General features: G+C 41.9%; 4 protein-coding genes across 12 annotated transcripts in view; 1 reads left to right on the top strand and 3 right to left on the bottom strand.

The window, feature by feature from the left end:
* Window positions 1–613: 613 nt before the first annotated feature.
* wu:fb18f06 (uncharacterized G-patch domain protein DDB_G0278987) lies at window positions 614–2175 on the bottom strand. Its single transcript, XM_061682039.1, has 4 exons — window positions 2069–2175; window positions 1833–1921; window positions 1422–1598; window positions 614–946 (listed from the first exon to the last, which is right to left on the bottom strand). Exons 1-4 carry the CDS (start codon window positions 2088–2090, stop codon window positions 941–943), a joined length of 294 nt encoding a protein of 97 aa, XP_061538023.1. The 5' UTR covers window positions 2091–2175; the 3' UTR covers window positions 614–940.
* Window positions 2176–4662: 2487 nt separating this feature from the next.
* LOC133405479 (nucleolar protein dao-5) lies at window positions 4663–13032 on the bottom strand. Of its 6 annotated transcripts, none has more exons than XM_061682463.1 (25): window positions 12922–13032; window positions 12305–12450; window positions 12099–12221; window positions 11308–11382; window positions 10075–10174; window positions 9829–9869; window positions 9585–9653; window positions 9381–9470; window positions 9163–9267; window positions 8705–8842; window positions 8244–8274; window positions 8104–8165; window positions 7948–7990; window positions 7780–7877; window positions 7617–7688; window positions 7194–7295; window positions 7030–7125; window positions 6875–6961; window positions 6714–6806; window positions 6569–6646; window positions 6385–6450; window positions 6263–6313; window positions 5852–5980; window positions 5548–5646; window positions 4663–5297 (listed from the first exon to the last, which is right to left on the bottom strand). In XM_061682463.1, exons 1-25 carry the CDS (start codon window positions 12941–12943, stop codon window positions 4941–4943), a joined length of 2373 nt encoding a protein of 790 aa, XP_061538447.1. In that variant the 5' UTR covers window positions 12944–13032; the 3' UTR covers window positions 4663–4940. The 6 variants fall into 6 exon arrangements, with proteins under 6 accessions (XP_061538447.1, XP_061538450.1, XP_061538452.1 ...); XM_061682466.1 differs by having other exon boundaries at window positions 4663–5264; XM_061682468.1 differs by having other exon boundaries at window positions 7030–7041.
* Window positions 13033–14155: 1123 nt separating this feature from the next.
* On the top strand, window positions 14156–21617 carry tp53i13 (tumor protein p53 inducible protein 13). Of its 2 annotated transcripts, XM_061681094.1 has the most exons (10): window positions 14156–14472; window positions 14577–14654; window positions 15997–16032; window positions 16653–16711; window positions 16980–17058; window positions 17372–17500; window positions 17681–17854; window positions 17941–18411; window positions 18481–18685; window positions 19776–21617. In XM_061681094.1, exons 1-10 carry the CDS (start codon window positions 14374–14376, stop codon window positions 19880–19882), a joined length of 1437 nt encoding a protein of 478 aa, XP_061537078.1. In that variant the 5' UTR covers window positions 14156–14373; the 3' UTR covers window positions 19883–21617. The 2 variants fall into 2 exon arrangements, with proteins under 2 accessions (XP_061537078.1, XP_061537077.1); XM_061681093.1 differs by having other exon boundaries at window positions 17941–18685.
* Window positions 21185–24037, bottom strand: part of git1 (G protein-coupled receptor kinase interacting ArfGAP 1) — a 25359-nt gene continuing 22506 nt past the window's right edge. For all 3 annotated transcript variants that reach the window (XM_061681090.1, XM_061681092.1, XM_061681091.1), the window contains one exon: window positions 21185–24034. In XM_061681090.1, coding sequence (XP_061537074.1) covers window positions 23819–24034 — 216 coding nt within the window. In that variant the 3' untranslated portion in view covers window positions 21185–23818. The remainder of the gene's footprint in view (window positions 24035–24037) is intronic.

Here is a 24037-nt window from a genome sequence, read left to right as displayed (position 1 = left end):
GATTTTGTTTTCACATCATAATGAACAAATTTGAAGTCTTACATCCCTTAATGAAATATTATTTAGGTTGCAAAATCTGGCAATTTAAATTGCTTAATCACTAGCTTAAAAAAATATCGTAAATCAATCAGGATCTGCGATAATAGTTTCTTTGTGCAAAGCAATTCAGACGGAATCTTCACTTTTTTTTAAACATATTGACCCATAATGATGATTCTACTGTTGGTTCTTTCCAGTTATCTGATAACCACTTTAATCAGCATATTTTATATCATTCATTAATATTTGCTCCAAGGTAGATAGATGAGTGGTCAGTACTTCTGCCCAACAGTTTTGAGTTTGGGGGTTTGAATCCTGTGCAGTTTGCACATTCTTATTGTGCTTGTGCCCCCCGGGTACTGCTTCATCCTCCCACATTCCACAAACATGCATGTTAGATTTATTTAAGACTGAATTAGAGGTCAACAACTTTTGTGAAACTGAGAGCAACCCCCCCCCCCCCCCCAAAAAAAACGACTTGTTTACTTTGAAGCTTTTATCATTTCTAAGGTTTGCTGATTTATTTTTTTAAAAGAACCAAAACATCAATCAGCCATTAAAAACTGGCCAAAAATCTATTGCATTTCATTTTATTTTCACAAATTATTTGATTTCATACACGCAAATATCTGATGAGCTACCAATTAGAATGAATACGAGACTTTTGATTGACACCAAAACAATTTTGTTTAAAAATAAAATAAAAGGAAACAGTGCCACCTTGTGGTAAAAACACATTACTTTCAGGTATGTTGTCTGCTGTCAGATAATGAATTAACTGCCCTGAAATCAAAGCTTGGTTTACACCAGACCAGCAAGCTACTGGCGACAGGATAAAGTGAAGTTGCATACACACATACATACACACTGCCGGCACACCAGATTTGTCCTTCGGGAAGCATCAGTTCTGGAATGACAAAAAAAATGACAATGCTTACCGGAAGAAGAGCTCATATATGTTATGAATTAAAGGTTCTGACGACAGCAGTGGCCCCTATGAAGCCCCCCCAAAAAAAATGTTTTTTTTTTCCATTTGGAGCAGTGACTTTTGCTTTGCAGGCCTAAGCGAGGAGGGAAGGCAAGGTTACGCAACGTGACCCGTTTGTTTCCCCTCGCCCTGTTGTATCATGCTCACACAAACGTCGAGTCGCGGGGAATGACCCGGACTTGGACTGTGAGAAAGGCTGCAGAATTCGAACGCGCTTCCGGAACGGAGATAGCAAGAGAAGGGCGTAGCTCGGAGTGCCACAGCTGGTAAGACCTGCTGCGCTGCCACAGCAGGTAGACGACAATTAAAACAAGGCGTGACAGCTATCTTGCGAGTGTTAAGCAGCATTTGTTTGTGTTTTTGCAACAACAACAAAAAAAAAAAGAAAACTCACCTCATCGCTGCTGCTGCTGCTGCTGCTGGAGGAAGAGGAGGAGGTGGAGGTGTCCGACCTGTTCCCGTCCTTATGTTCCTTTTTCTTACCATCTTTTTTCTTCCCATCCTTATGGTCACTTTTCTTCTTTCCGTCCGTTGACTTCTGCTTGCTGTCGGATTTGTCCTTGCTGCCACTCTACAAACATGCAAATGTGACGTCATACATTTCAGATGTTTTGGTCATTAAAAGTCTTTCATTATATGTTTGTGTTCTGCAGTTTATCAATGTCCAGAGTGGTGAAGTGGAGCACAGCTGAGGCAGAAACAAACTTTATAAATAAAGAAATAGACCTGTTCTATCAACTGTTTCAGTTATTTGAAAACACTGTTAAGTGTGATCTCGTTTTAATTTCATCTGAATATAAACTACCTTATCGGCAGATTTCTTACTCCAAGGCCAGCTGATGTCATTGGTTTGTGCTTCTTCCTTCGTCATTTTTTCCTCGCCATCGCCCAATGCTGTAAAAACAAAGAATAAAGTCAGTACGTCGAGATAAACGCCACTCCGTTTACGCTGCGAGCTTTACGTGACAGGCGCAACGTTGCATTACGTAATAGGCAGACTAAGCGTTTCTACAACGCAAATCTTAAATCTCAAATCTTTACCTGAAGAAAGATTGAAAGACATCGTGCCTCTGTGCTAGTGCAAACGACGACCACACCGACAGCGTAACTGGAGGGACGGAAGTGGAGAGATTGGAGAAACGTCAATAAAGCAACCGCACCTGAAATCACGTGACCCGACCTGGCCGCACCCCCAGCCAGGCCTCCGGGTAGTGCTCAGCCGCAACCGGAATGACCAGCTTTTAATCATTTGGCCACAAACAGTGTTCCAAATGTTCACTGCAAACACGTGGGACTAATATATATAGTTGGAGCCGCTCTAGTACACCGACAGACAGTCAATTGACAGAGAACACTTTTGAGACATAAAGACATTGAGAAAAATAGTCACTGAGCAATAAACGGTTGCTAGTTATCTGCCGATGGCGGTACAATATTACATTTTGTTTTATTTAATTTTTTTCGACAACTGTGCAAAAAGATGCAGAGTCCTCTCGCACTTCGAGCAGTTTGAATGACTAATATAGCGATAGTCCGGCGCAATGGCCGTTGTGCAAAGGGCGCCGAGCCTTCAAGGAGTGTATGCAGTTTCAAGTGATTAGTAGCGTGATAATCTGGGACAATGTTGATTGTGCAAATGTTGCAGATACTCCTCAGTCAGTGTGCAAGTGAGGCAGATGCTGCTCAGGCACACGAGTGGCCGGTATTGGTCAACAACAGATACAGCGAGTGCACGAGTATGTGTCATTGGCCCGACAGAAATGTCACACCTGGATTTGGGGATCATCTGCCATTCCTCATTGCAGATCCTCTCCAGTTCTATCAGGTTGGATGGTGAACGTTGGTGGGCAGGCCTTTAAATGTCTTTCCACAGATGCTCAATTGGGTTTAAGTCAGGGCTCTGGCTGGGCCAATCAAGAACAGTCACGGAGTTGTTCTGAAGCCACTTCTTCGGGATTCTATTTTCGGGTCATTGTCTTTTTATGGTCAACATTTGTCTCTGAGCTCTTCAGGCAGTTCCTTTGACCTCATGATTTTCATTTGCACCCACCGCCAATCGCAGGGCACATCGAATCAAACAACCATTCGCACTCAAATTCACACCTACGGGCAATTTAGAGTCTCCAATTCCTGCATGTTTTTGGGATGTGGGAGGAAACCGGAGTGCCCGGTGAAAACCCACGCAGGCACGGGGAGAACATGCAAACTCCACACAGGCGGGGCCGGGATTTGAACCCCGGTCGCCAGAACTGTGAGGCAGATGTGCTAACAAGTCGTCCACCGTGCCGGCGTGCATATATATATTTGGTTGAACAGAATCATGGTGTGAAAACAAATGTAGTACTTTAAAGCAGCATCGTTAGGCAATACATTGATATCCTCTGTGACTTTTGCTTAATGGTGGGCAAAGCACGCAACCCACTCCTTTGTTTAATCAGGCCCATCAAGAGTTTATTAAATTGGCAGCATTTTTTTCACTTATTCAAAATGTATTTATTCATTTTTAGTCCTTTATCTAATTGAATTCATTTATTTATTGGAAATAAAAATGACAAATCAGTATATTTTTTTAATAAATGCCATTTTTATGTCCCTTAAAATAATTGGTTTAAAATATATTTAAATTAGGAAAAAAAAATCGAAATGAATAAGTATTTGTATTATGAAAAAAAAACCGCATTTAATTTTAACATCATCTCTAAAAATGTGGCTCATCGGTCTGATTTAAAAATCAAAATTGGCCCTTGAGCACAGGTTTGCCCACACGTGGGCTTAGGGTCATTCAATTACTGTATTTCAAATCATACAGGGAGATGTACACGGGACTACTGGCTAGCACGTCAGACAAGCAGTTAGCAGGTCTTCCTATTGTTAGAGGTTCTGGGTTCAAATCTTAACTCCAGTCTTCCCCTGTGATGTTTGCATGTTTTCCTCAAGCTCGTGTGGGCTTTTCTCTGGGTACTCAGTCTTCTTCCCACATTCCAAAATATGTATTGGTTAATTGAAGGCTAGTGAATGGTTTGTCTATATTCTTAGCCGAAAAAGACACATTACAGAGTAACTCATACATTTGGTAACTTATCAAATTGCTTGAGGATACAAAGAAGATGACCGGAAAGCCACGTTGTAAGGCACAAGACACAGTCTGGGTTTTATGAAACCTTATCAACCTTAGCCCCGACGACTTGCTAATTAAGGCACACACTCATAACAATATCTACAGGAACAAATGCAGGAAAGGAACAAGGTTTAGCTTGATTTTATACAACTAGAGTACTGTGCTGAAAAACTAACTTTGATAAGCACGCGCTTGTGAACTGAGGGCGACCACGAGTGGACAAATAAAATACGGGCAAGTATTATATCATATTGGCATCGAATTGCATTCATGAAACTGACACTTATGTAACAAATATTTGGTCGCTACTTCGTGGGTTTCAATTATTTCGGGGAGTTTCTGGAATTTAGCCCCCACAATAAACGAGGCGTTATTGTACATGAAAAACGTGTCAGACCTTAATCGGAACACGAGCTACCCCATCAGAATGTGGCAGAATTGCTCCGGCCAAACCGTAGTGCACGTTGGAGCCTCCGGGACTCAGCAGCCGTCCCACAAAATACAAGCGTACACAAAATACAACCTTGTTGTTTTATTACCTGAAGCAAACATTGAATTATTTCATGTGATCTAAATACCGGTATACATATTTTTTTATATATATATTAAAAAAAATAAAAATAAATCACCTTTTTTTTTTTTTCTCTGCACCACAATGACAACACAAGATTTCCTTTAATTCGATGTCATTAGACATCATATCGCACTGTCACAGAGTGATTTGTCATCGGAGCGCACGTCAACTTCCCCTCGTGTGATGAACATGTAACATCTGTGAACAGTTTTGACATCTGATCACTGGTAAGACCTGTGGCCTCGGTATAGACTACTAGAGCTGAGGTGTGAGGTGGAACGGGTCCCCGGGTCCCTGTACCGAAATGTACCCCCCATCAATGACTCCATGGGGCTTAAGGGCCTGCGAACGGGTGCGCGATCTCCACCGCCAATTGTGGAGAGTGAGGGAGCCGGAGGGATCGGAGGATCCAGGTTCACAACAGGTTTGGAGGGAAGCAGTGGAAAGTTGATACCGGAGCTTCTGCTCAATGCCGAGTATCCGCTCGCACCCGGATCCGACACCTGCGTTTGTGGATCGCCGCTTAGCTCAGCGCCGGGACCTTTCTGCGGTGAAGAGGAAGAAGAAATGATGACGGCCTGGGGGGAAAAGTAGTGATAAGTCATTTCTGCACTTTGCGCCGCTAGCCCATGCCTGAGTTCTAGCCTATGGCGCTTAACCACATCATAATGTTTGTGGACGACACAGCGGCGGAGGGACTCAGTACCAATAATAATGAGGCCATCTGCAGGAAGGAGGTTGGCCAACGGCTACAATTTCTTCCTCAGCCTCGCTTACAGAAAGATACACAGCACAGAGAGATGATCGTGCTGCCATTCCATGACTTACCTTCTCCTTTTTCTTCTCGTCTTTCTTGGCTTTTTTGTTTTCCTTGTCACTGTCACTGGAACTTGAAGAACTGGAACTTGAGGAACTGGAACTTGAATCCTGAGCATACACGAAGCATGCCAAAGTTTGTAAAAGAAAGGGGGGAAAAAACATGCAATCCCACTGAATTATCCTGCCATCCATTTTCTGCACCAATTCTCCTGGCGAGACCACCCGTGGAAATGGCTGCCAGCCAATCAGACTAACCGTTCACACTGTGACTGAGTGGGCCAGGCGAGGGAACCACGACACCTAGAGAACCAACCTTTTTCTTCTTCTTGTCCTTCGTCTTCTTCTTCTTCTTCTTCTTGTCCTTCTTTTTCTTCTTGTCCTTTTTCTTCCTTTTCTTCCTTTTGCCATCATCACTAGAAGAATCACTGGATGAGGAAGAATCCTGCACAGTAAGAAAGTCATATAGTGTCATTATTGTTTACCAGCCATGTAATGAGGTATATGCATACTAGGGCTGCATCAAAAGCATAAATGAAGACTTAAGTTTTGAGAGCGCTCTCAAATTGGATCTCATTAGCGCAGGTGCAGCTAATTTAGTGCGTCTTTTTATGAAAATGGGCAAGACATTATTGGCTTCCATTATACCGCTTTTACGTCTGGATTATTGTACTCATCTGGCTATGAATGACATTTTTTCAAGTCACGCTTTCATGTGTTGGCTCACCTTCTTCTTCTTCTTCTTTTTCATCTTTTTATCCTTCTTCTTCTTTTTTTTCTAAAGAAACGATTTGTGATTTGAGTTCAGAAAAAAATAGCAATGGAATAGTGAAGATTGCGTCATCTCACCTTGTCACTGTCACTATCAGAAGAGGATGAGGAGGAGGAAGAGCTGTCATCAGAAGAGCTGGCCTTCTAATGACAACACATCAGAAATCAACAGAATGATTAAAACCTGTAAATATGTATTAAAAAACAATTGCTGGTGCATTCGGGGGACTCCAGTTATACAATTCTGTACATGTTTATTTACCTTCTTCTTCTTTTTCTTCTTTTTCTTTTTGTCATCATCACTGTCAGAGGAGGAGGAGGAGGAAGAAGAACTGGAATCCTGTTAATACAGTTAAAAGTAACAAAATCAGTATAATAAACCAACCCACAATAAAGAAGGAAAACACCTTTTTCTTCTTCTTCTTCTTTTTCTTTTTCTTTTTCTTCTCATCGTCACTGTCAGAAGAGGAGGAGGAGGAGGAGGAGGAAGAACTGGAATCCTGTTAATACAGTTAAAAGTATAAAATCAGTAGAATAAACCAACCCACAATAAAGAAGGAAAACACACCTTCCTTTTCTTCTTCTTCTTCTTTTTCTTTTTCTTTTTCTTCTCATCGTCACTGTCAGAAGAGGAGGAGGAGGAAGAACTGGAATCCTGTTAATACAGTTAAAAGTATAAAATCAGTAGAATAAACCAACCCACAATAAAGAAGGAAAACACACCTTCTTTTTCTTCTTCTTCTTCTTCTTCTTTTTCTTTTTCTTTTTCTTCTCATCGTCACTGTCAGAAGAGGAGGAGGAGGAGGAAGAACTGGAATCCTGTTAATACAGTTAAAAGTATAAAATCAGTAGAATAAACCAACCCACAATAAAGAAGGAAAACACACCTTCTTTTTCTTCTTCTTCTTCTTCTTCTTCTTCTTCTTCTTTTTCTTCTTATCGTCACTGTCAGAAGAGGAGGAGGAGGAGGAGGAGGAGCTGCTGGAATCCTAAACATGAAACACATGATTCATTGATAGCAACAATCCCATTCCATTACATGTTGGAATATTTTACTCATTCCGTACAAACGTGCAAATTTTAAATGCAATAATCACACACTTGTATCAAAACAAGAGCTGCATGGGAAAAAAAAAAAAAAAAAACAGCATTTACAAAGATAATAATAATCAGGTGCACCTACGACTGTGACCGTTGTCTCCTGTTTTAATAATTGACACCCATTATAATAGTAATAATTATTACACACGCACACACACACACACGCACACGGGTGCCGAACTGCGAGTATGCAGCGGTCCATTGTATACCTTCTTCTTCTTCTTCTTTTTCTTTTTCTTGTCTTTTTCGTCATCATCACTGTCTGAAGATGAACCAGAATCCTATTAAAAAAAAAAAAAAAAAATTAGTACAAGGCTCGATTGATGTGTGATTATTGAGCTCGTTTCATCTCCATGCACACACTACAATCACCTTTTCCACCTTCTTCTTCTTCTTCTTCAGCTTCTTTTTCTTCTTCATCTCCTTCTCATCCCTTCCCTCTCCCTCATCATCGCTCAGGTGCCCCTCCTCTGCTCCCAAGAGTTCGAATTACTTTTTACGAATTAATTAATGACTTGATGTGCTGAAATTCACACTTACCACCTGGTAAGTAGGTCAGAGATGGATCTTCTGCTGCTTTATACTATTTAAAAAAACACACACACACACGCACACAAAAAACACACAAAGAAAACAGCAAGTTTATCTACTGTTTAAGTGGGTGACATACTGTACATGTTCATGCGAGTGTGTCACCTTGTCGTAAATATCTTTTGCTGTGTCTCCAACAGTACTTTTCTCTGCAACATTAACTCCTGCTGAGAACCACAATATTAACGTCAATAAAAAAAAAAAATGTTAAAAATGGAAGTATCAAAAAAGTGGGGGACACTCACCAGCCGGTGAACGAGAGTCGTGCTCTTCATCCTGTGAATAACAATCATAAGTTTTCTTCGATTCTTCTATATCGGTGTATTGATCTTGAGTTTACCTTATACTTGTGGGAAGTTCCTTATTTCGAGTGAAAACAGCTTACCGTATTTATTTTAAGAGAATTTTCACCTTTTTTTTCCTGAAGTTTCAGCAAAACCAAAAGACTGGTTTTCAGATCTTATTTTAAGAATCTTATCCAGTCAGTTCATACTTGTTCCACTGGCAGATTTTATTTTATTTATTTTTTCACTTGAAACAAGACATTTTGTCATGAAAATAAGCACTGCATCAATACTATACAATAATAAGTGATTTTATAAGCAGATATGATGGAATTCAATTCGGAGCTTATCCAAATGAGAATATTTCAAATTTGGCATTACATTTTTCATACATACTGTAAGAAAAACCAAAATCAATGTACCTTTTTCTTGTCTTTCTTTTTCTTTTGATCCTTTTTCTTCTTCTTTTTCTTGTCATCATCGCTGTCAGAAGAGGAGGACGAAGAGGAAGAAGAGGAGGAGGAGGAGGAGGAGGAGGAGGAGGAGGAGGAGCTGGAGTCCTGTGACAGGAGAAGAAATTTAACAATGAACCCCGTGTTTTTATTATTTCTGGCAGGTCAAACTAAGAGAGATCCACTTTTCTGTATTAATTTACAGTAGCATATTCTAAACCAGAAGTCTCCAAATTGTCCGTAGGTGTGAATGCGAGTGCGAATGGTCGCTTGTCTATATGTCCCCTGCGATTGGCTGGCGACCAGTCCAGGGTGTACCCCGCCTCTCGCCCAGTGTCAGCTGGGATAGGCTCCGGCACTCCAGCACGCCCGCAACTCGAGTTAGGCACATAGATGGATGGATGGATAGATATCTTAAATCACACTACCTTCTTCTTTTTCTTCTTTTTCTTCTTCTTCTTCTTTTTCTTCTTCTTTTTCTTCTCATCTTCACTATCAGTGGAAGAACTGTCTGATGAAGAAGATGAGGAATCCTGTTAAGTAAAAGTAGATACAAATTGATGTCAACATGTTTTATTTTTTCTTGACTTCATCATTTATGAATGTCCCCCCCCCCACCTCCAAAAAACTACCTCATTTGACATACCTTTTTCTGGTCTTTCTTCTTTTTCTTCTTCTTGTCTTTCTTCTTTTTCTTCTTTTTGTCCCTGTCTGAGCTGTCAGATGAAGAGGAACCCTGAGAAGCGAGAGTGGAAAAGTTGTTTCGATAAAATACTTTTTTTTTTTTTTTTGATTCAACGGTATACTACATTTTTTATATTGATCTACATTGTGCACCCATGTAATGTACCTTGTTCTTTTTCTTCTCATCCTTCTGTTTCTCTTTCTTGTCATTGCCGTCATCGGATGATCTGAAATCCTGGAACAAGCGGGAAGAAACGGGCCAATCTTATGGGATGGTGGATATTTATGATTCTCTTAAAAGTAGATCCAGAGGACTAGTTATGGAACGTAAACATTCACCGTGATTCCAAACCAAAATTAGCGCTTTTATTTAAAAAAAAAAAAAAAAAAACTTTATTTATCTCTCTCACCCGCTTTAACTCCAAGTCCCCAGGAAGTTCCTTTTCTTCATCTGAATAAATAAATCAATACGAAAAAAACAAAATCAATACGACCAGTTAAGTTAAATAGAAAAGATATCACCGCTGATGATGATCATTTAATGTTCATTCATTTGACTTTGGAGGCAAATGATTCCCACAAATTGCTGCCAGACCATTGCAACTGGAACGATTGAACATGTGAACAAACTGGAAGTTTGAAATCAGTTCACCTACCAGTCGGTGCTATGATCAACCTGTCCCACATGTACTCATTCACCATTTTCTTCTTCTCCTCCTTTTTCTTCTTTGTCTTCTTCTTCTTTTTCTTGTCATCCTTCAAGATAACAATGCATTATAATGCTGTGTCTATTTCATCCCTGCTGACCCCCAGAAGACGATGCGGAAAGCACTGAACATTCCCTTCGCGCGCACACAGTTCAAGTATGCATACAAAAAAAGTCACGCATTTCCCCCACCCACCTTATCTGGTGTTGAAGTGTGGAATTTTCAAATATTTCAATAATTGCTTCATTACAGATTAACAACTGGTTTAACTTGTCATTATTGTCTTTGCTTCACCTGCCATGATAACATCACAGTCGGGTGTTACCTCCTGGATCATAAAGGTTAAATTATTGACATTTTTCACATGAAAAAAAACAAAAAACATATATATATATATATATATATATATATATATATATATATGCATTCCAATTGAACGCATGATAAAGTACGTAAGCATGTGAATGAGCACTTATTGTGTTCGTTCTGGGGTGGTTAAAAAAAAAAAAAAAAAAAAAAAAAAAGCAGTTCATTGTTCCGACTTGTCTGTTTCATACATTCCCAAAGGGTGTGTGGCTGCCTTCCCTTCTATCAGATAGCTCCTGCATGCAGATGCAGGACATTAGCGCTTCTGCCTAGTTTCTCATACTTTAATGCTTCACAAATCGAAGCAATCCAAACTTTTGAGGTAGTACTACCTTTCTGGCCTGAGGTGAAAAATGTCATCTTCACTTTTTTGGGGGGCGGGGGGTGAAAATTGCCTTAAGAGATTCCCAACTTTTTTTTTTTTTTTTTTAAATGACAAAGGTGTACACAAAGTTTTTAACTGTAAAAAAAAAAAAAAAAAAAAAAAAAAAAAAGAAAATTGCTCCTTTAATACTCTTACAGAAAATATGGCTTCCAGAGACATGTGGAGCGCGAGCTTAGTACGAATAGTTAACTCGTTACTGTTGAATGAGCCGACGTACACTCACTTGCACTCATCTCCAATATGCGTCAGTTTGGATTTCTTATGCATAAGCTGAGAGCTGTGCACACAGCAGATGATTGGAAAAGAGTTTCTGCAAAGATGTTGTTGCTGGCTTGGCTGGAGGGGGAACTGTGTGCTTCTGAACAACGTGTGGCGACAACGTCGAGCGGCAGACGTGCTGAAGCAATATTTGAACACGAAAACCATCGTACCTCACTATCGCTGTCTGATGAGCTGCTGGAAGAGGATGAAGAGGAGGAGGAAGAGGAAGAAGAGGAACTGGAATCCTGTAGAAAGGGAGACATTGTTTTTTAACGCAACCTTGCATGCTGTAAACAAAGGAACAGGTTTATTTGTTTGGGCTTTTGACAACGTAAGTGAGATCATTGTCGTTGCTGCCAAGTGTAAAAAGGGAAGGGCTCTTGAAGCATTTGGCAAACACACAAACAGGCACACGTCCGCCCATTACAGCTATGCGGACAGCCTATTGTACCCGTCACAAAGTGCAATTGCTCTGTTTTCTACAAACACATTAATCACAAGCCTGACCAGTTTAGGGCAGGCCAGGAGTGTATTTAGCTCATCCTGGGTAGGGCACAACCTGAAAAGCTATAAAACACTGAAGTTGCTGTCTCGTAAAATAGATTCTCATTTTAAAGGCAAGGTCAAGATTACATATCTGTTCTATTTCTTCTTACAAAGACTACTTACATGCAAACATGTAACATCTTCAGCAACTGTTAGCAGCAATATATTTTCAAGCTCACCTCACCTACATCACAACAGACCTATTTATTTATTTTACATTTTTCTTTTATTTGTATTGAGATGCAGGTATTAATCATTACAAATAAAGGCCTTGGAAATTGAATGGGTTACTCCTTGTGCCACGCCTCCACAAAAATTTGGTCGAAATCAGTCGAGTAGTTCAGGCGTAATTCTACTAAGAATGCCTTTGAAAATGTAACCTTGGTGGACGTAAGGATGTTCTTAAGAGACATACTTTCTTTTTCTTCTTCTTTTTCTTCAGTTTCTTCTTCTTTTCCCTCTTGCGCTCATCCTCGGTGTCCGAGGACGATGAAGAACTGTCATATGAGTACGGTGCCTGATGACGCAAAGTTACGGACTTTGTCACCAATGTTGCCCAATAGCAAAAAAGAGCAGATACTGTATAATTAGCCACAGTCAGTCCTCCGCATGAATACTCACTTGGCGATCTGCGCTTTCTGTCGGGTGACTCCTGTCATCGTCATCATACTTCTGTAATTCTACGGGCTCTGTTTCCTCAGTGAGAGACCCCAAACGACCAGGAGGGATGACTGCCGGCTCCTCTGAACTTGCAGCTCCACCAGGAGCTGTGGTACACACAGCAGGTCATATCACATCAGCACCAAATTCGGTTGAACGATGGAATTAACATTTTCCAACTGTCCACAAGTAGAATTGCTGCAAACAGTTCACCCATTCGATTGAACATTCTTACAATTCATTAATTGAGTGCCGTTTTTGAATCGACATGCACAACACAGCCGTTTAAAGCTACAATCGACAAATTGGTCCCTGGAAAGTGAGAAACCGCCGCGTGCAATTTGTAATAAACCTCAAGAATGACATTATTGCACTATGAAACTAATTTCTACTGCCCCACCCCTCACAACGGAAGCAAGAAACGCCCAATGTCCTGTGTAACTCTGCAATAAAACGGCAATACTACTCCTGAACTAGTCACTGACTCATTAAAAAAAAAAAAAAAAGTTGTTGCGTAATCGTGTAACTATGAGCTAAAATATTTATAGATGAAAAATATCTCAATTGAATCAGCTAACCTTTAGTGAGAGGGAACTCCATTTATGTCCACCCTTCTCCTCTCCCAAACACACCCTCAGTCCAGCTTGAACAACTCAGGTGAGTGTCGCTCGTGACATGAATGATAGGGCTGGGTCTTGACGTATGTGTGAAGTTGGGCACAGCAAGGAGAAATTTCAAAATAAAACAAAAAGTAACCAATTATTGGAACAAAAATATCAAGACGGTCAATACACACCAGACCAACCTGTGTATGTCCATGACTATGCTAATTTAGATACATTGAAAATATGAATGGTATGCGTTTTACACATGCAATAGTATGTAGGTGCCTTTATTTTGAAAACTGTTAAAACGTTTACCTGTGCCAACAGGTAATGCTTGCTCCATTACCTGTTGGGGCAAGCAGTCCGAAACAGGAAATGATGCTTGTTAAATCGACAAAACAATACAATTTGTGATATTAACTTACTACGCTAGCACAACATAACTCTTGAGTTGTGCATTAGTGTTGTCTCAAACGTCAGTGTGTCAACTTCAAGCACAAACTGACGTTATGAGTCATCGTGGTGGATGTTTCGAGTCTTGCAACAATTGTAGTAGCCCACAATTGACTTCTTCTTTTGGGGCGTTGTCAAAGATGTAATATATTCAAGAAAACTACGCACTGTTGATGACGTATGACTATAAGCGAAGCACGCCATGAAAATGACACACGCACACAAAAAAAAGGCCTCTGCAAGTGTGCTAGAATATAGAAAATATACTGTTATAGGAATGTGTAACCGCTAAAGCCCGGCATATTGAGCATCTAATTTATTGACATAGTGTGGATGTGGATTATTATGCTATTCTGATTGTGATTTAATAAAGCTGTTTTTTTTTTTCATATTAAAACTTTATACAGGAGTGGTCGTGCACCCCTTGTATACGGTACAATATCAAGATTGTGTCCTTCCGGCTTCCGTACTTGAGCGGGCAACTCGACGAATGTAGTCAAGTGAAACAACTGAGGTTCCGGAATTGTAAATAGATTTTCAGAATAAAGAAGAATATATGTTAATTACAAAACAGGGGTTTGGTTGAATTCTTTATATACACGTGTACCATATAGTATTGAGATTTAATTAGAAAAAAATAGAGGAAATGTATCTTACTGATTAAAAAAAAAAAAAAAAATGGACGAAATTAGTATTTCATTTTGGAAGTATAAAAATACTTTCCTTGTTAACGTTGTTTGTCAGCGCTCGTTGTCGACATCAGTTTGAAATACAGACTTCCCTTCGTTTGTGTCACAAAGTCGAAAATGTCGCCGTCCGTCTGAAACGGAGAAACCCGACTCAGCATTATTTATTGCAGCCGCAGCTGTGTTGTGGGAACATGTGTTTTTGAGTGTCATTTGTCCTCTCGTTTCTGCAGCAGCCGGTGACTCCATGGGGCTGAAGTTTGTCCCACCTGAATGAGTGGCTAGCATGCCGAGCCACACCGTTGCCGTGCTGGCCGCACTGTGGCTCAGTTTCTGTCGGTACACCGTCTCGGAGTATCTGAGGCCACACTGTGACAATGGAAAGGTGAGCTGTTGTTGTTGTTGTTGTTTTTCCAACAGTGATGCTTATTGTTCTGCATGACTACGACATATCGTTCTAATTAACTGGTCATTTTGTGTGTTGTATAGTTTCATGTGGAATGGGACCTACCCACAGATGGTGTCCACTGGGGCTGTCCTGTTCCTGCTAGGTTAGACTCCACTCAGGTAACCATGGCTACGGGAGCTCTCATCATCATCACCATCCACACTCACTGGTTACATCTTGTCACGCGCTCGGATGTGGTCCAATCCGGTCGCTTTATCACTCCGAAACTGACGCCCAAAGCACGTCACACGCAGACTCCCTGACTTCAGCCAACATTCAAGCTTAAACTTCGATTACGTTCACAACCGCCAATCACCGCACCCACCCCTAAAGGCCCAAACTCAAGAGTTCAGATATTACGATATTGTATACCGGCATCATCGGATGTGATTCGATTTAAGATCTGTAACTTTGAATGCTTGATAGGTAAGCATAGATAGATCATTTTAGACTTGAGACTGTGTGTGTCCCGGGATGCACATGTCATGGAAACAATGAGTCCCAAGCCGGGAACAATGAGTCCCTGCAACTTATCGTCACGGAATACAGATGCAGTAATCCTCCGCTATATCACGGTTCTTGCTTGGCGGTCCCGTTATATTACAGATTTTTACTACAGTTGTTACTCAATTTTTAGTTTTTTCAAAACTGTTGGTACAATATTTGTGTGTTATCCATTGTTCTTGCGCTCGCTCAGTATATTATTATATATGTTCACACCTGTCATGATAGCAGTTTTATTTAGGGCGATATAGTTTCCCTATTAAACTATCACGACAAACGATTGTATCATTGATGGTTTTTATGCCACGAAAGCGCATAATAATGCAAGTACATCTTTTTTAAGAACAATTCACTTTTAAGTCTAACACTAAGAATAATGAACATTGATCAACAATGAACAATAAACAAAATATCTTAAAAAAAAATTAAACTCGCAAAAGCCAATCAGGCGGAGGGTCCCCGCCTTTCACTATCTGATTGGTTTCGAGACCGTAAATGGGTTTCACGTGAGTGCTTTCACTGGCGTTACCTTTTCGAATCGCTTGACTGTCGTGTGTCCAGCAAGCACCAGAATCAGAATGCGACAACAACACACAGTGTCAATGCAACGTGAATTGCAAAACCGAAAAAGCGCGGTCTATAAGGGCGTACTGTCCTGCGTGTGCAGAGCACACCGTACCGTGACTTCCCTAGTCATTAGCAGTCGCGTAAAAACGCATTGCCTGGTAACCATGGCAACTGCGCCTCTTTGCCACAGTCAGTTGAGATAGGCTCCATCTGACACAATGTAAAAAAAAAAAAAATGAATGGATGATTGTGCATGTATTCTTAATGTAGCTAACAGTGTATCCATCTGACTCCTTTAGTTTGCGCGAGGCGCAGCATGAGAAAGTCCAGATTGTGGATCATGGTGCTGTCTCAGCTGTTTAGCAATTGTTCGTTCTTTGCTCTTCACAGAGGCTCCCCAGTGTTGACACAGTGTATGATCCCGAGGTGAGTAAACACGAAAACAAGCACAGTGTCTCACCAACATGCTGCCGTCATTAAGTCGAGTGATTGCAGTACCAAAAGGTCAGGGTGCGGTCAATATTCCATGAACTTTGGTGCTGCAATGTGACACGGCTGCTTCCGAAAGTCAAGAATAGTGCGTTTTAAATCCATGCATCATGAATCCAAAGCCTTAATTTTGCCCCTCAAAAGTGACTTAATCTGTAGTTTTTGCCTCGGCTCCAAAAAAAAAACCCATCACGGTTATCTAATTAATGTCCCAGACCGAGACCGCCCACGTGATAATAGTGTGGGTGAGGGCTCACTGGCTGTATTGAATAACAAATGTACTTCCCCTTCCTGTTACGTTGCGGGTCAAATGGTCCCCTTTAAAATCCAATTTAAATAAAAAAGTGGAGTTGTAGTTTCATTTTGAAATTCCTTTGCAATTCGTTAGTAATGGAGTTGATAATGAGAACATTTTCAGGCAATTTTTATTTTTTAAATTTCTGGCAATTTTGGATAGTTAAAAATTCCCCTGTCAAACTGACCTAGGAACATGTTACTTTTTTCCTGAGAAATGAACTCAACAGGACGGTGATATGTGACCGCTTTTCTTTTAACAGCCCGCCAGGCAGGTCTGCATGAATGAGCCCATCTCCTACCGTCACAGCATCCCCAACAGGTACAACTGTGCAGAGAAACATTGTGTCATTATGTACCACTTGTTTTAATGCATTTACATCAGAGTTAACTGTTTGACAGATTTAAAGTACTGCATTACTGATGTTACGATGTATTACCCTTCGTTTAAAAAAAAAAAAAAATAATAATAAAATATTGAGTTCGCGAAACTCGAACTAAAGCATTTCTCAGCATTCGTGCAGAATGTACGATTAAAGTGAAGTCGTTTGTCCCATTGTTTGACTGTGTATGTACTGTGTGTGTTGCAGCGGTGCGTTCAGGCCAGTCAGGGCACAGAGCGGCGAGTACTTGTACTGTCCTCCTCAACGGTGGCTTCATAACCTGCATGTGAGTCCCAACCTCGAGCGGCTTCCGGGCAGAAAAAGTGTGTTCGTTGTATGCGTGAAAAGTAGGACACTGTTGTTGGGTTGCAGCAGTTTTCTTCTGTGATGTGCAAACAAGTGACCTCAAGCATCTTGACTAACATACAACGAGCACATTGACCGCCTCACGCTATCATTCAAAACAAATAGTTCTTGCTCTGACAGATTACATTTGTTGTTTTTGTTTGTTTGTTTGTTTGTTTTTTGACACTCTTATCATGTTAATATCGAGTGTTGTATTTTGTCTCATATATTTGTGTTTGTTGTGTGTTTACCAGCACGGAGCTGCGATATTCCTCTACCATCCCTGCGCAGCCTTCAGCGAGCGTCCTCTTGTGTCCATCCTGGCCCGCTCATGTCTATGCGACTACATCGTCACTCCTCACCCGCACCTCAACAAATCCATGGTTACGGAACACCTCACTGACTGATACCACAGTCACCACACAGCTATTATTATTAGCAATTTTTTTTGGGGGGGGGGGGGTAGGGGCGACGGGACCATTCCTTGGTGTTATCTGCTGAAATCCTGACATTCGCTATTTTCATTTGTTGGTGTGAATATTTGCAACCATGTCTGCGTTCAGCCAGTAGCTTTGGTGTCTTGGGGCAGAACGTTGGAGCTTTCCACTGCGGCCTCTTCCGACGTTTGTGATTGGCTACATAGCAAGACGACCTCCAGCAATCACATCAGTGGAAAGTACAACTTCCTGTTGACCCGGGCAGCAGAGCGTAGGGCGGGACGCTGCGCAGAACAGAAGGTTTGACTTTGTACTTTTTCTTTTTTTTTTTTTTTAAAGGATGATGTTAGTGTTAATGATGTATTTTGATTTATCCAAATCCACAGGAGTCAGTGAGGCAATGCTGCGAGGAGATCATCTCGTCGTGGCCGAAAGGCGCGATAGAGACGGAGAAAGGTTCCCCCCTGAAGAACAGAAATGGTCAAGAACTGCCAGGGAAATCGAAGCACAGACAGGAAAGGGCCGCTGTTCCGCCGAAACAGGATGCCGTGAAAGCAAACGGAACATTTCAGGAGTCCAGTGTTTTGAAGAACCCAAAAAGGAAAACCATTCCAGGGTCTAATATATCAGGGCCTGCACAGAGGATGCTACTCCCTCAGGTTCCTGAGACTGATACACTTAAAGATAAAAGTGCAACAGCGGAGCAGTCTTCTAAGCACAGCTCCACTGCGCTTGAACAAACGCTGGAAAATGAAGTCGTAGATGTGAGAGAAAGAGAGTTGGCGCAAGATGGTGACTTTCACTCATTAAAAGAGCGAGATGAGTCGCCGCCCGCAAAACACTCCCGCCCAGAGCCGGTAAGTGACACGGCCAGCACAGATGACTGTGACAGCTGCACGCCTTCACGACGGCGCGACTGTGTCAAGGACCCCGAGGGCCGAGCCACGCCCGTGATCGGCGGCCCGCCGAGGACCGCCAGGTCCAACGAGGCGTGGTGGGCCGCGGCGGCGCTGGGCTTCCTGCTGGTTCTCCTCACGCTGTCTGTGCTGCACACGCGCCTGTACCGCCACTGGAGGACCATGCCCAGTCTGTACTGGCACGACCCGCAGCAAGACTACGACAGCGTGGCAGGTTGGTAGCTCGGTACGCATAGAAGGCCTCAGGTTTTTCATTTTCAGAAGTTTATTTGACGGCACGGTGGCCGACTGGTTAGCACATCTACGTCACAGTTCTGAGGACCGGGGTTCAAATCCCGGTCCCGCCTGTGTGGGGTTTGCATGTTCTCCCCGTGCCTGCGTGGGTTTTCTCCGGGCACTCCGGTTTCCTCCCGCATCCCAAAAACTTGCATGGTAGGTTGATTGGAGACTCTAAATTGCCCGTAGGTGTGAATGTGTGTGCGAATGGTTGTTTGTTTATATGGGCCCTGCGATTGGCTGGCGACCGGTTCAGGGTGTGCCCCGCCACTCGCCCGAAGATAGCTGGGATAGGCTCCAGCACGCCCGCAACCCTGGTGAGGATATTGTATTGTATATGTAACTGGTATTGATATTCACGTATACAGTGAACATCGTATTTCTTCTAATTTTCCCTATGGAAAGCTGTTTGAGCATTCATTCGATATCCAGTTTAAGAGCCGTACTCATTTACTCTTTTAAGACAGTTCAGCGCACTCGTAGAATGTCTAGCGTGCACTAGTACCCTGTGACTGTCTTACTAGTAATATTTTTTTTTCTACGACTGCAGTGGTTCTCAAACATTTTAACCCAAGTACCACATAAAAGATGCTGAAAGCATCAAGTAACACGTTAATGACTAACATTAAAATACAGTAGTGTAGCAGGCCCAGGTGTTCATCAAAATCAAGGCAAAGTTTGTTTTCCCCTCAAAAAGTGTATTTAATATTTTGTCAGGCCTTGACAATAATATGTGTCCCTCTTCAATTTCCTGGCATAGGCTGATATTTTCATTCATTCTAATAAGTTTGACTGTAATTCATCTGTTAAATGGATTTTATTTTATTTGTACTTAGTTCAGTGATTCTTTCGCATACCGCTCAAGGAAGCCTGTGCACCACACTTTGAGAATAACTGCACCACTGTCTTCCACTACTGTATGACATTTCTACACACTGGTAGAACAACATTGGTATACTAGTGAGGCAAAACTCCACACGAGTTGACGTCTGCATGCTACTAGTACTCATCGTGATTTTGTCTTCTAGACGTTATCCACAGAAGGCTGCAAATTGCAAAGAGGCGGCGGAAGAGAGGCCGAAGACAAGAGTGTGCCCTCCTGCCCAGCTCCTCAAGTTCGGATGAATACATGTAGACAAATGAAGGAATCACCTTGTACATTTGAACCTTTTTAGAAGTGTAACTGTGGTGTGCACAGGCAGATCGGGGCACAGCCTCATTACCAAAAGGGACAGCTTGTAAATTCCACAGTAAAGAAAAACTAATTGGGGTATCTTTTTTTTTTTTTTAAACAGCACAACTACAGCAGTCTGAATTTTTTAAGGTTTTTAAATTGCATTGGCTTTGAATACATTTGTGCAGCAATTATGTAAGTATTATTTCTTTTACAAACAGACATTTTTGCTGAGTCATACTGGTTTTGTATTTTTACTTATGAAAGTCTAGTTTGCGCGTTTTATTTCATTCCTTGTGACCGGCAGAGGGCATTGCCGAAAGCACTGAATATTATCCCCTTAGCGTGTGCAAAGTTTGAGAATGCAATCCAAAAGTATGAGATTTTATGTTGAAGTTACTGCTGGCGTTCATTTGTCTGCACAGCTTTTTATTTGTCATGGGAGCTATAACGGGGGCTCTGCTCTCTCCAAGCAGTGTTTGACTCACTGGATCGCGGATGCCCTTTTTATCAGCTGCTGTGTGGGGGTGCCACACTACCGGGATTGTTGGGACATCTGGAGGATATACTGTATGTGCAGCTGCCTGGCACATTTTCCAGATTCTACAATGTCAATGTTACCAGTTCCCCATTTACAGAGCCTGTTTTTGTGTCTTCAGAAACTTCTCAGTAAGGTTCGTATCTGGGATTCCTCATGATAAGCCATTCAGTGGTTTCAGCACTGCCTTCTGGCGGTCATTTGGGATTCATAGAACCGGTTATATTTTTAACTTTCGTTTTAAGTAATGCTGCTCGTGTGCATTAAGTACAGACAATGGGAAATGATTATGCATATAACTTGACTGAACAGAAGTATAAATTCAGAAAAAATGTCCTGAAACTTCGTGAAATGTGGAGTAACATGGGAAGTATGCATCCAAAAAGAAAAAACTCACTCAGCTACAATTATTGTATGCATTTCCCCATTGAGTATTTGTGAATGTTAAATCTGAGATAATCTCCCCAGATAAATTTTTTGAAACCACTAAATGTTTTTGGCTTGAAATATGTGTGATTTTTTTAAATTACTGAACATATTAGTAATTTGTATAATTAGGCGAAATACATTTTGACTGGTTATTTGCAGTAAAAATAAATGCCGACAAATTTGATCATGTGCCCATTTCCTGTTTTCTATTTGTAAATAGTAATGGGTTGTATTTCTATGCTGACAGCTGAGACGGTTGCACAATATTTGAAAAGAAACCAGCCAAACAGTTGACAATTAACTTGTTTTATTATTTTATTACAAATGTACAGCTTATGAGTTTCCATTACGACTGACCTTTTTAAGTCATTGTTCTCAGTCTCTACGTTTATACAATTTTTTTAGTGTTTTCTGTTAAAAGACAAGGCTCCAGTCACCCTTCTCCCAAAATGTAGGCCCGTGAGGTGATGCACAAGGACAGCAACGCAACACAATACAACAACGCACGGCCAGTGGTTAAGGATCGGGGTCGGCTCAAATAAATCGCTGGCTTGACGGAAGGCTTGCTTGGTCCAGCCGATGACTATTGGGAGGGTGTTTAGATTCTTATAAGTGGGTGCAGATGGAGAAATAAAAGTGTGCTGGGCATGATGGGACAGAAACATTCAGACTTGGTGTCCACGAAGCAAGGGGCTGAGAGGTGCCATGTGCAGTTTTTGCCCCCCCCCCCCCCAAAATAAAAATAAAAATAAAAATTGAGATGACTTGTAGTGCTGAGCCCAGTATGCTTCACACCTTTTCCTATTCCACCACACTGCACATATGCCAGCGCCTACCGCACTTGAACTATGACCTTGAGCAGAGGGCATGACACGATGTAGATGTGACTTCCTCCCGTTGGGATTTGGGACAAATAGTGCAAAAGCACAAGCCACCTGCGAGATCCATCGCTTTCCTGCCACCGCGGCAGCACACTCAACTAGCCCAAACTGAACCCGATGCTTGGTGAATAACTCTCACAGCCTGAAGCCCACTTGGGCCAACGAATGAACATAAATATCTCACAGATACAACCCAAACATGTTGCTTAATATAAAATATAGTAGCATGAAAATATATATGTTCATATTTATAGATATGGCTCTAGTCTAAAACTCAATTGATGGGAGAAGCTTTGTCGATGGAAGTATTTCTGTTGTTGCAGCAGTCAGAACAACATTGCAGCCAGTCAAAACGGGAGATGATCTTGTGCAAAGGCATTCAATATCAAGCAATGATACATTGCAAGTCTTTTTAGGGCATGGCAAACAATCAGCCCTCACCGGCGGAGGCATGCGACAGATAGACGTGAGAAAAACAAAACTACCAATTTAAACAATTTGAAGTGCTGAAAGTGGTCCATCTCAAGTGCTGGATGGGACTTGGCAAGGTCAAATGGGGGGGGACAAACAAACTAGCAGGCTGGCACTCTGGCCACGGTTCAACCACCTCTGTCACCTGTGCGAGGCCAGCTTTCTGTGTTTACAATGCTGTCTCTGTTCACAGATTGTATTTTGGCGGGCCGAATCAGCAGACCACATCAACGCAGAATTAGGAATAATTTAAAGACGGGGCTTCACTGTGCTCAGCAGGCAGCTAAAATAATTAGAAAGCTAAATCAATTACAAATGAACTGACCACTGTTTGTTGAGCCATTAACATTTGCAGGCATTTTCAAGACTTTAGATTGGTCATTCATTTGTAAAAATAACAGACCTAGATGTGGACCGACCAATAGTATAAATCTGTGACAAAATTTGGATTATGGGAGGCTTCCGCTCAACGCCAGCGATATATGAAGCAAAAAAAGATCTCGTAATAGTGTTCTGGATATCGGAAATGCAACAATCGACAATGGCTAATTGTGAGATGATTCCACTGGAGCAGTAAAATGAGGCAAATTGTAAGAGAAATTAAAATAAAAAAAAATGTTGAGGAAAAAAAAAACAAAATCAAACATTAACAATTGAGGTTTCATTAAAACATTGTGATCCATGTCCTGTCATAAGACAAGACCAAGGGGTTTTTGGTCTGACCGTTCAATCCAAACACTTTGGCACCTGATAAACCCCTCGGCCGTTGAGTGTGTCTTTCAAGGAGCAATTGTCAAAAACTCCAAAAGAGTGCTCGAGAACTGCTCAGGACAGGTTGTTTACTAAGCTAAATCCCAGTAAGAAGTTGAACAATGTCTCCCTGCGCCACTAAATGAGAATCATAAGTGAGACGACGACAAACATAACAAAACGCGTCAGTAAAAATATCAATACAAAAAACAAAACAATACATCACAATTATTCCAGTGTAAGCATTTTTGTAAGTCTTAGAGATGTACACCCATCCCAAATCTGCCCGTTCAAAGGGATCCGAAGAAAGAAACATGCCAGAACATGCTGTGAAGGAGCTCCACAAGACAACGCTGGAAGGCCCTTGCAGGAGCAAACCAGAGAAGGAGAGGAGCGTGGCACAGGCGAGCGAAAGACTGGCCGTCACAGTTGATGTTGGTTCAGGTGATCGGGCTGAAGGGGGGATGACGACGACGGGGGTGGGAGAATAAATAAAGTGGTAGCGTGTCAGGATGCGTTTCACTGCACGATCAGCACCATGATGCTTCCTTGTTTGCATCCCACTTCCAGCCTTTTATCTTACACGTCGGATTCTGCAACTTGTAGTTTCCATTGCGTTCCTCCACCCGTTCCCTCTCTGTGCTCATTTAATCGTTAATGTTTCCATGGGATTCCTTTCCATGCATTGTCCAAACTTTTCTTCCCCCGCTGCTCCCTTGCTCACTCCTCCCCCCGCCACCTAATGACAGGATCACCTTGGACTTCTTCTTCCCGTTCTTCTTTGCCCAGTCCTCCTCCTCCCCGCTTCTCTCAGCAGCTTGCCGCGTACTACTGCTTCTTCTCACGAGTGGTGATGGTGACCAACTGCTTGGCAGCCTTGGCTATGTCGTAGGCGCACTGGATGACCTGCTGAGTGAGGAGCTGGTAGTCCACCGAGGGAGCGCCGGGCTCCGAAGGCGCCGCCTTGCGGCACTCCACCTGTAAGCGCGAGGCGCTGGAGGCCAACAGGCGGAGCGAACAGTGGACTGCATCCAGGGCCGGGCGCTA

The sequence above is a fragment of the Phycodurus eques genome, chromosome 7 (genome assembly GCF_024500275.1).
Source record: "Phycodurus eques isolate BA_2022a chromosome 7, UOR_Pequ_1.1, whole genome shotgun sequence".
In the NCBI taxonomy this organism is placed as follows: Eukaryota; Metazoa; Chordata; class Actinopteri; order Syngnathiformes; family Syngnathidae; genus Phycodurus; species Phycodurus eques.
Note: the sequence above shows the minus strand (reverse complement) of the source record. Positions and strands in the feature narration are given on the sequence as shown.

Coding starts and splice junctions, on each gene's coding strand:
- wu:fb18f06 (XM_061682039.1), bottom strand. CDS start 2,090: ATGTCTTTCAATCTTTCTTCAG. Junction 1,922..2,068: donor GTCTTTCAATCTTTCTTCAG/GTAAAGATTTGA, acceptor TTGTTTTTACAG/CATTGGGCGATGGCGAGGAA. Junction 1,599..1,832: donor GTAAGAAATCTGCCGATAAG/GTAGTTTATATT, acceptor GCATGTTTGTAG/AGTGGCAGCAAGGACAAATC.
- LOC133405479 (XM_061682463.1), bottom strand. CDS start 12,943: ATGGAGTTCCCTCTCACTAAAG. Junction 6,962..7,029: donor AGAAGAAGAAGAAAAAGAAG/GTGTGTTTTCCT, acceptor CTGTATTAACAG/GATTCCAGTTCTTCCTCCTC. Junction 6,647..6,713: donor AGAAGAAGAAGAAGAAAAAG/GTGTTTTCCTTC, acceptor CTGTATTAACAG/GATTCCAGTTCTTCTTCCTC.
- tp53i13 (XM_061681093.1), top strand. CDS start 14,374: ATGCCGAGCCACACCGTTGCCGTGCTGGCCGCACTGTGGCTCAGTTTC. Junction 14,655..15,996: donor CTAGGTTAGACTCCACTCAG/GTAACCATGGCT, acceptor TGCTCTTCACAG/AGGCTCCCCAGTGTTGACAC. Junction 17,855..17,940: donor GACGCTGCGCAGAACAGAAG/GTTTGACTTTGT, acceptor CCAAATCCACAG/GAGTCAGTGAGGCAATGCTG.